At 39.7% G+C, this 10684-nt stretch overlaps 1 protein-coding gene across 1 annotated transcript; it reads right to left on the bottom strand.

The window, feature by feature from the left end:
- Nucleotides 1–3196: 3196 nt before the first annotated feature.
- On the bottom strand, nt 3197–9078 carry LOC127675118 (testin-like). Its single transcript, XM_052171084.1, has 2 exons — nt 9066–9078; nt 3197–4428 (listed from the first exon to the last, which is right to left on the bottom strand). The coding sequence occupies exons 1-2, from the start codon at nt 9070–9072 to the stop codon at nt 3197–3199; spliced, it is 1239 nt and encodes a 412-aa protein (XP_052027044.1). The 5' UTR covers nt 9073–9078.
- Between the last annotated feature and the right edge of the window lie 1606 nt (nt 9079–10684).

A 10684-nucleotide genomic window follows, 5' to 3' on the forward strand; every position in this document is an offset into this window, starting at 1 on the left:
ATGGTGCTGGTTAAACTGGAGGTTAGCATGCAGAAGAATGCGAATTGATCCATCCTTGTCTCCTTGCACTAAGCTCAAATCCAAATGGATCAAGGACCTCCACATAAAGCCAGATACTCTGAAGCTAATAGAAAAGAAACTGGGGAAGACCCTTGAGGACATCGGTACAGGGAGAAAGTTTCTGAACAGAACACTAATAGCATATGCTCTAAGATCAAGAATTGACAAATGGGACCTCATAAAATTACAAAGTTTCTGTAAGGCAAAGGACACCATCAAAAGAACAAATCGGCAACCAACAAATTGGGAAAAGATCTTCACCAATCCTACATCAGTTAGAGGGCTAATATCCAATATATATAAAGAACTCAAGAAGTTACACTCCAGAAAACCAAACAACCCTATTAAAAAAATGGGGTACAGAGTTAAACAAAGAATTCTCACCTTAAGAATTTCGGATGGCGGAGAAACATCTTAAAATGCTCAACTTCATTAGTCATTAGGGAAATGCAAATCAAAACAACCCTGAGATTTCACCTTACACCAGTCAGAATGGCTAAGATTAAAAATTCAGGAGACAGCAGGTGTTGGAGAGGGTGTGGAGAAAGAGGAACATTCCTCCACTGCTGGTGGGGTTGCAAATTGGTACAACCACTCTGGAAATCAGTCTGGCGGTTCCTCCGCAAACTGGGCACCTCACTTCCAGAAGATACTGCTATACTACTCCTGGGCATATACCCAAAAGATTGTAATAAGGATACATGTTCTACTATGTTCATAGCAGCCCTATTTATAATTTATAATAAGTGAGGTAACCCAGACTGAAAAGATGGATCATGGTATGCACTCACTAATAAGTGGATATTAACCTAGAAAACTGGAATACCCAAAACATAATCCACACATCAAATGAGGTACAAGAAGAACGGAGGAGTGGCCCCTTGTTCTGGAAAGACTCAGTGAAGCAGTATAGAACAAAATCAGAACAGGGAAGTGAGAAGGATTGGGTGGGAAAACAGGGGGAGGTAAGGGGACTGATGGGACTTTCGGGGTGTGGGTGTCCAGAAAAGGGGAAATCATTTGAAATGTAAATAAATATATCAATAAATTAAAAAAAATAAATTAACATGAACAATCTGGACCTCAATGAGCCCAAGATTGGCTCCCAAACAACTAGTAGAGGGAGGAATAAAGGGACTGAGGTGGCAGAATAAACTTCATTTCGTTCTTAAGACTGCATTCTAAGTTAACTTGCCCTTAGAGAGGTATCGCCCCCACCACTGAGGTTTGAGTAAAATCATGAAATGTCCCTGGCAGTTGCAAAATAGACACATCAGCTACAGCTAGTTGATAACAACAGAGTGAACTAAGAAAACATGAATTTTTCCCAGGTCAAGATGCTTCTTTTTGATGTATGCTTCATCCTTGGGGTTTAACCAGGTGTTGTAAAAAATTAGTTTAAAGTTCTGCATTCCTTTACCCTCCCATGTAAAAGCAAGGCTTGAAAACACCCTGATGTTATCCAGGAATGTCTGAATGGAGGCTAGGGTATCTGTAACAGGGACCTCAAATTGTAGCCTTTGAGGTTGAATATGTTTGTGTGACCAGGAAAAAGGAATGCTTTCTGGGTATAGATCTTATCAACTATGTTTATAAGCCCTGCAAAGAAGGGTCTGGGTCAGTTCTTGCATCTACAATTTTAAGCAACCAAAGTCACAATGGCCACTTAGTATGCTATCCATATAATGGACAACATAGCTCTTAGGGTTGAGATGTTTGATGGTGTTACAAATGAATATCTGGCAAATGGTAAGGTTTTTTTCATGCCTTTGCAGCAGCATCTTCCATTGGATTCACTGGACAGGAACATTATTATTGTCTGCTGGTTCTGAGAAGGCAAAGCATAGCCTGTCTTTTTCATGAAGAGGGATGGATAAAAAGCAGTCTTTAATGTCAATGGTCATCACATACAGTTGTTTTGGAAAGGCAAGCACTACTGGGAGCCTAGGCTGTACTGTATTAATGGCCTGCAGGTCATATAAAAGATCTACATTTACTTGATGTCTTTTTGTTTTAATGTGAAAGAGACTTTGTTTTAAATGAAATGTAAGTCACTTAATTTAATATTTATAGTGCATAGTTACGTATGAAAGCATAAAAGGGGAAACATTAAAAACACACAATAATGGGAGTACACAAGCAAAGAAGACACCCTTGTTTCTACAATGAGCTCATACATAGCATAAGACTATTCAAAAGTAACACTGTAAATCATGCAAAAAGAAAAAAAGGACTCAAAGTCTAGCAGTCAGCTGAAATCAGCACAAGTAATAATTCCCTGGTATAAAACCTATACGTATTCTTTGGGGTTCAAAAAAACTAAGGGAATGGCCTACTTTTATGTTTTGGAGAGAAGAAAAAATCTCTAACATCAAAGTGCTCATATTATTCCAACCACATAGCTATAAAATATCCAGTGCCACAGATGGAGGTCACTAGATTACAAAAGGGAACACAGAGGTAAAGTAAATAGAGAGGAATGCAGTAAGAAGAGACCTCTCTGCCTCAATCAGGGGTGCAAAGGCTTAGGCTTTGGAACACACTATGCACAATGCTTTACGCCAGAAGAAATTCACTGAGCTGACATCATCACTTCACCAAATAGTTCAATGAGACAGAATTGTGTTCAGTGTTACATCAGGCAACATGTGATTTGCTTTACATTTTCCATGTGAAATCAGCATAGAAGTCAAAATGATTATCTCTCCCAGGACACTAATTTTAAGTGAATACACACACACACACACACACACACACAGACACACACACAAACACACACAGACACAGACACACACACACACACACACACACACACACACACATATATATAATTTGGCTCTAAGGGTATGCAGTTATAATGATTGTTTAAATTTAAACTTCCAACTCAAAGATTTAATGTGTGGAAATAAAATAACACAATACTATATGCATTTTTTAAATTATGTGCTTAACTAAGTCATTTAAAATTGAGAGAGACAAAATTCTTAAGGTTAGAAAAGAGAAATATTGGACAAAAATCTTATACTTTGTTATGTAATTTTTTTCTTTAATTTTTTTTCAAGTTGCAGTTTTTCATGAAATGCAGGCCAATGTAGACAGCTCTAGCTCAATACTGCTTGGTGCTCTTGTTCTCCTCTTAGGACATCATCTTCTTACACTTCATGGAACAGAAAACCATCCCCTTTACAGGCATGAACTTCTTCCCAAAAAGACACATCTTGCAGCAGGAGCATAGGAAGCACTCTGTGGACGCATGCCTGCTGAAGTTATTGTAGGTTACTCTCTGTTCTTCTGGGTCAATGACACTGTGGCATCCTTGACACACCACAGCATGGTTCGTCATGTAGCAGGGCTTGCACACAGGCTTGTCGCTGACCATAACATATATTTTTCCTGCCAGGATGTTGTCGCAGTCAAAACAGGAGAAGTGTTTCAGATGCCAATTCTTGTTTTCTGCTTGGGTGTATTCCTTGCTAAATATCAGCTCATCACAGCCAGCACAGCGTGGTTTCTCACTGTCACAGTAATGTCTGCCACAGTATAGCTTCCCATTCTTCCAGAAGTAAATCATATTGACCAGGAGTTCTCCACAGGTGCTGCAGATAAAACAAGCTGGGTGCCAGAGTTTACTGTAGCCAGCCCTTTCAGCGTAGATGGCTGGCTCTCCTTCTTTCATGGGGTGTTTGCAGCTGTAACAGCTATATTGGGTCTTCTTAGACTCTGTAGATTTGTTCTTGGAATCCACTGCTGCTGTGGTGTTTTTGACTCCAGCAGGGTTGTGCACCTTGTCACCTTGAGCATTCATCTCAGAGAGAAGTTTCACGTCACCCACTCCCAGAGCCTCACTCTTGTATTTCTTCACAAACTGCTCCATCTCCTTTACCTCTTTGGGAGTTAACTCATGGCACTTAGAAGGGTCCTGGTCATGTGCAGGGAGCTGCTTTGCCAGCTGCTTTTTCCGGTACTGTGCCCCCTCTGAACCTGACACTGGCTGCTTCTCCTTAGGTAGCATCTGCATGTACTGCTTGGCCAGTGCCTGGTTCTGGACAGAGGGTGCCCACTCATAAGTAACAGTATTGAGGGAAACTTTATTTTTGGTAGCACCTGGATTGGTTGTTATCATAAAATTGCGTTTGCACTTGGGAATTTCATCTGACTTTAGTTTGATCAGGGTGGTGTACTTGGTGTTTTCGAAGAGTCTCCCCACTTTCCGGTCCTCGTCATTGCTTAGGTGTATGTCATGATCTTCTGGCCCACATTTGCAGTTACGACATATTTTCCTCCAAAAGTGTAGTTCAAACCCTGCACATTTTTCTTTGCATTTTAGACAGGGGGCTCCAAGTCCTTGCTTGTGGCCTAAATCCATCTCTTAAGAAGGGAAACAAAAGGAAATCTATTATGAATTTCTAAAGTTTTAAAAATTCAATAGATGACACTTTTAATTCCACCTAACACTCTTGTTGCTGTAACTCTCAAATAAATCTCCCATGAGCTTCACATTGTTTAGTCGGCTATGACACCAAGTATGCAAATGAAAGCTGCAAATGCATAGTTTATATTCTCATCACTTTATCATGAAAGGAAAAGAAGCAAAAGAAACTTTATTGAAGACTACAAATAATGAAAGTCATACACCTCACAAATTCTTGTCTTTACCCTTTATATGTCCTGAATACAAGTACAGGGAGAACACAGAGGGCAGAGACTTAAAGACAAAGAAATGTATGAAAGTTTAGGAATTACTAGGGTTCCATCTCCATATACAGTCAACAAACTCAGACACTATTGTGTATGCCAAGAACTGCTTGCTGACAGGAGCTTGATAGAACTGTCTCCCGAGAGGCTCCGCCATTACCTGACAAATACAGAGGTGAATGCTCCCAGCCAACTATTGGACTGAGCATGGGGTCCCCAATGGATGAGGTAGAGAAAGGACTGAAGGAGCTGAAGGGGTTTGCAGTCCCATAGGAAGAACAATATCAACCAACCAGAGCCCTCCATAGCTCCCAGGGAATAAACCAGCAATCAAAGACTACACATGGAGGGACCCATGGCTCCAACCACATATGTAGCAGAAGATGATCTTGTTGGGCATCAATGGGAGGAGAGGCCGTTGGTCCTGTGATGGCATGATAACACAGTGTAGGGGAATGCCAGTGAGGTGGGTGGGTGGAGGAACACCGTCATAGAAGCAGGGGGAGGCGGTTGGGATAGGGGGTTTCCAGGGAAGAAACCAGGAAAGACAATAATATTTGAAATGTAAATAAAGAAAATATCCAATAAAAAATTAACAGACAAAAGAAGCATTACTATATATTATGGAAGTATAATCACATCACTGGTAAATATTAAATACCAGAAACACTATTCTATTATACTTAATATTTAAATCTTGCAAAAATCTCACACAACATTTAGGAAAGCTGCACCCTTGAACTTTCATGAATATGGTCACCTACACAAGACAGGCTGAATGGGGATATTCATGCACATTTGGGGTGCACAGTTGGGATTCATGTGAACACTAAAACACTTGGGTTCACATGTACCAGTGATGAAGCTCCAGCAATTTCTCTCTCTAGTTTATTCCATGTTTAGAATTTCCTGAAATATATAGGACCCAGAATCCTTACCACACATCTTCCCTTTCTTTGCCCTCAGCACAGACTACCCCAATTGGTCAGAATCCTTTTTTTTTTTCCACAAAAGAGAAGATTCTTATGCTTGGACACTCAGGTCTTACAAACTAGTTTCTGCCCAGCTCTCTGTGGTTGAGAACTTTTGTTGAGGACTAATAAGGATGATGTTAGATAATGATACTCAGAATGCATTTGGGGCTATTAGGATGGGGTAGAAGAGTAAAGAGGGAGGCCTAGATGTTAGCTTCTTAATCAGCTAGGGCAAACTGCTAGATTAGAAAATAAAATCCATATCCTTGGACTCATGACCACTAAGATTTGTACACTTATATGCAACAGTAATATAAGAAAATGGTGAGAGTTGTATAGTTATAAATAATAGAGAACTAACAAAACAACTGAAATTGAAGAAAGATCAATGAAGAAATGTCAAGAAAACTGTTGTCTTTTCCCACAGCGTCACCAGATATATTCAATGTTTTTCCAAGTCATTTTTTTCTCAGAGTTTTGTCCAGATAGGGAAGGAATTGAATCAAAGTGACCAACTGATTTTTAAATTTTAAAATTATGATTACATATCATATGTTGGGTAAGTTTTTATTCAGTTAGCCACTTATCAATCTGTCCATACTAAATTGATAAGCATGAAACGATCATTTGAGGCAGGCAGTGTATTATCAGTTCACACAACCCACAATCATTTGGAGGTCAATACAATATATATGTATATTACAATATATACATATATATTGTAATGTATATATAAGGCACAAGCAAGTTCAGCTGTGAAAGACACAGCCCAATGCTGTCATGCATCTTTTTTTCACAAGCACTATGTGATCACATTCCTCACAGAATCAATATTGGTGCCTTAAAAACACGTTTTTCATAAGCACACATGCTCTGAAACTGTTTACTTTATATCCCTTTAGCAACGTCTTCAGGCCAGGGTCAAAGGAAGGTTATAACAGGTTAATTATTTCTCTTTAGTGTCGAAGAAAATAGTTCCTCTGGATTGACTATATTCAGAGAAATTATAGTTGGGTTTTGAGAATACCTATCAAGGTCCTCTGAAATAATAAAAGTCCCTCTACTGTAGTTATGTTGAAATACTAGTCACAAACATGATGTTTTAAATAACCATAACTATAGGCTCCAGACACTCAGCTTATATTTCCATGACCTGTGTCTCCAAGCCCCTGCTTCTGTCTGTTTATTTTAGCATTAGAATTGCAAATGGCATCAATTGTACATAATCGTAATGTCAAGAAACTAGGTGACCTCTTCATTCAGATCACAAAGATTTAATGCTGTGTACATAAAAGAGAAAAGGGGAAAAAGAGTAAGGGTTATCAAACATCTGATATTTTAAACATGGTCTGGGTTAATCTGCAGACAATTTGAATCTGGAAGATTTTATACTGTGTTCAGGGTGAGATCATGTAAGTTGTTGCTGCCTAATAATCAAGTTTCCCTATGGAGCAAGACTTCTATGTGGTTACTAAATAAGCAAGAATGGTAATCACTGTGGAAGGAAGCTTCATGGAATAAATGATATAAAATATACTATATTCTCTCCTTTATGTGCATATATTTACACACATATGCAAGAAGTGGTAGAAACTCCTGAACCCAAGGTAATCGTATGCCTTCTGCACATGCATAAAGTGATCTAGCACCTTCACTGTTTTCCCCAAGAGTTCCAAGACCTTCCCAATCTGTCAGTGGGGATCTGAGATTGTCCACATCTATAGAAGAGGGTCAAAGACATATTTTCAACTCACTTCTTCCTCAGAAAAAGAGATTCCAACATTCTTCTAGTATGAAAATAGACACTGAACATTTCTATTCTAACAGAAGGAGACTGAGAGATGCTTCCTTTGAACATGGGGATTTTTCCAATGTCTATCAGACCAAGATTTCTTCAAATATCCCCTACCAAGAAAAAGATTGCTCCTGAGTTGTCATAAGTTACAAATGACCCAATATTATGCCAAGACACCCCAAGTAAACCATGCAAGCTCCACATTTTTCCAGGGTGCTGAGAAAGCACAATGTTCCCTACATGCCCAGTGTCTCTAGGACATTCAGCATCAATAGGAAAGAATCAATCCTGAAATTACTATATATACATTGGAAATACTAGAACATCCCAAACTTGTTCAGGATTCTTGGAGTACTACCCTATCTCATAAAAAGTCTATGAGACAGGATACATGTACAAAAAGAGTCAGAGCCACGTCTCTGCCTTCAAAAGTGTCTCTTGGATGTGACACATCTACAGGAGATGTTCTAGGATATATTCCATCTGCACACAGAGTTCTGGATTCCAGTACTATGTGAACATGGAGCTATGGGACATGACATGCATAAACAAGAGTCTGTAGCATACCGTAAATCTAAAGAAGGGTGTTGCTTGGGGTCTAACTGCACACATGAATCTACTTGGAAGGCACTTCCACAAACTTCACAAGAGGCTATAGGAATTTCCATATCTCAAGAGTATTATCAAACTACCACAAGTATAAAAAATGCTATAGACTTTCGCCCATCTTCCCAAAGTGACATTAGTCATTCCCCATGCTCACAAGTATCTCCAGAATATCCACCAAATATGAAAAAGGTTATGGATTCTATCTATCTTCCTAAGCGGCTTTAAATCTGTTCTTTCCATCCAGATGGCTATTAAAACTGTTGTCTCTATTCAAAATGACATTTCCCCTTCTCCAGCTGAAGAAAGTGTTCTTAGAACTTCCGCGAACACACACAGAGTTCTACAAATTTCCCTACCTGCCCATGAAGCTCTTAGAACTCCCACCTATGTCCATGATGCTCTAGGAGAAGGTACATATGCGTAGGAATCCTGAGTATCTTCTTATCCTGAAGCCACAGTCAAGACTTGCACGTGTACAACAGGCACAATAAAACCGTCTTCTTCTGAGCAAGAGGCCCTAGAAGCTACCACATCAGAACAGGGTGATTTACAATCATTCCCATCTACCCAAGAGGGTTTCTTGCATATCCCTTTCTAAGGGAAGATATAAGACATTTTCTCCTGACCCAAGTGAACACCAGGAATCCAGTTTCCTTCTTCATCAGAGGAGATCTTTCTGGGGTATTGCTGTGATAGGTTTGACCATGCTTTTCTTTGGAAGAATGTGGATTTGGAGACTTTGAATTTGGAAAGCATTGGAATGCTTTAAATAGGGATTAGCAGGCTATCCTAATAGGAATATAAAAGACGTTGTTACTGAGAGTAACAAAGAGTACTGGAATACATGGAAGTTGGGGACCTGACCAAGAGGTGGAGAAGTTCAATATGTGGCCTAATGACATTTGTGGGATTCTGGTGTAGAATGTGGCTGCTTTTCATCCTTGTCTGAAGAGTATACCTGAGGCTAAGGTAACGAGATTTATATTGCATTGACAAAGAAAGTCTCAGAAATACCCATCATAGACTGTTCTCTCATTAATCCCATGAAGAACATTTATACAAGTATAGCAAGCTGAGAAAGGAAAACTATAAAATATATGGTTTGAGTATTTAAGGGGCACCAGGAAGTGAAATGGAGCTGAATACTCTGTTCAAGGTTATTAACTTGAATTAAGGACAAGATTCCACCCAGCTAAATTTAGATCCAGGCATGGTAGTACAAACATTTAATTCCAGGAGGCAAAGACAAGCAGATCTCTGAGTGCAAGGCCAGCCAATAACAGAGCAAGTTCTAGGTGAAGAATAAGTTAACTCCAGGCTTTGTAGACAACATCTCTAATCACAGTGTTTAAGAGTCAGGCATGTAGATCTCTGAGTTCAAAGTTAGTCTACAGAGTAAGTTCCAAGATAGACAAGATTAGACAGTGAAGGAGCTGGAAAACAGAAAACTGGTGATAATGTAATAGAAAAATGGGGCCATGTTTCCGTCCCAGCAAGCAGCAGAACTTGACAGCTTTGGCCACATAGCTCTGGTTTTAGGATCCAGAATGAATGGGACTACTGGGACAATTAGTGCTGGTTAGCCGGAGTTGCACCAGGTTGCACTAGTTGTGAAAACATAAAGGAGTCATGAAGAGCAGCTGAGGTTTGGCACTATGAGAGACTGTGGAAGGCCATTGGTGAAGGTGCAGCCTCAGTTATACTTTTCAGCCCATGACTGATGGGGTCATGCAATAGATTTGAGGTTTGTCACCATGTAGAGAACCTGAGAGGCTATTGGTGAAGTCTAGTTGCATCAGAGGATCCCAGTGTACTGGAGATACCAATACCATGGGATGATCAGCAAGAACAACACAGACAGTGGGGTAGATCAACCTGAACTTAGAGTGCTACAGAAGGCAGAGCTGGAGAAGTGACACCAGCCATTTTGAAGAGCCCAGAAGATAATGTGTAGATCCCAGACATTGAAACAAGAAGCTGTAATATTAAAATCGCCTTGAATACCCCCAAGATTTTCAAGATGGCAGAGCCATAGAATATCTGCTGAGGAAAGCTACTAAAAGGGAGTTTAATCAGCCAAGAAGAAAGACAGTTGTTGCAGTCAACAAAGATGCAAAAGGAGTTGGAGATCTGAAGACTGCTTTGACATCAGAAACAGAGATCCAGAATTTGGAATTTTCCCAGTTGCTTTCCTGTCTTGCTTTGGGAATTGCACTTAGTTAATAGCTGAATCTCAGAAGAGACTTTGGACTTTTAACATTGTTGAGACTGCTATAGACTATGCGAACTTTTGAAGGTGGATTAAATGTATTTTGTATTATGCTATGTTTAGGCATGGCTCCACATACTCTATGTTTGAGTAAGCCTACAGGGGCCAGGGAGATGAACATTAAGGTTTGTATCTGCTCAGTCCAGGGAGTGGCAATATTAGAAGGTGTCTCCCTATTTTAGTAGGCCTGTCACTGTAGGTGTGTACATTAAGACACTCTTCCTAGTTTCCTGGAAGTCAATATTCTGCTATCAGTTTTCAGATGAAGATATAGAACTCTCA

Source organism: Apodemus sylvaticus, chromosome X, assembly GCF_947179515.1.
Source record: "Apodemus sylvaticus chromosome X, mApoSyl1.1, whole genome shotgun sequence".
NCBI lineage: Eukaryota > Metazoa > Chordata > Mammalia > Rodentia > Muridae > Apodemus > Apodemus sylvaticus.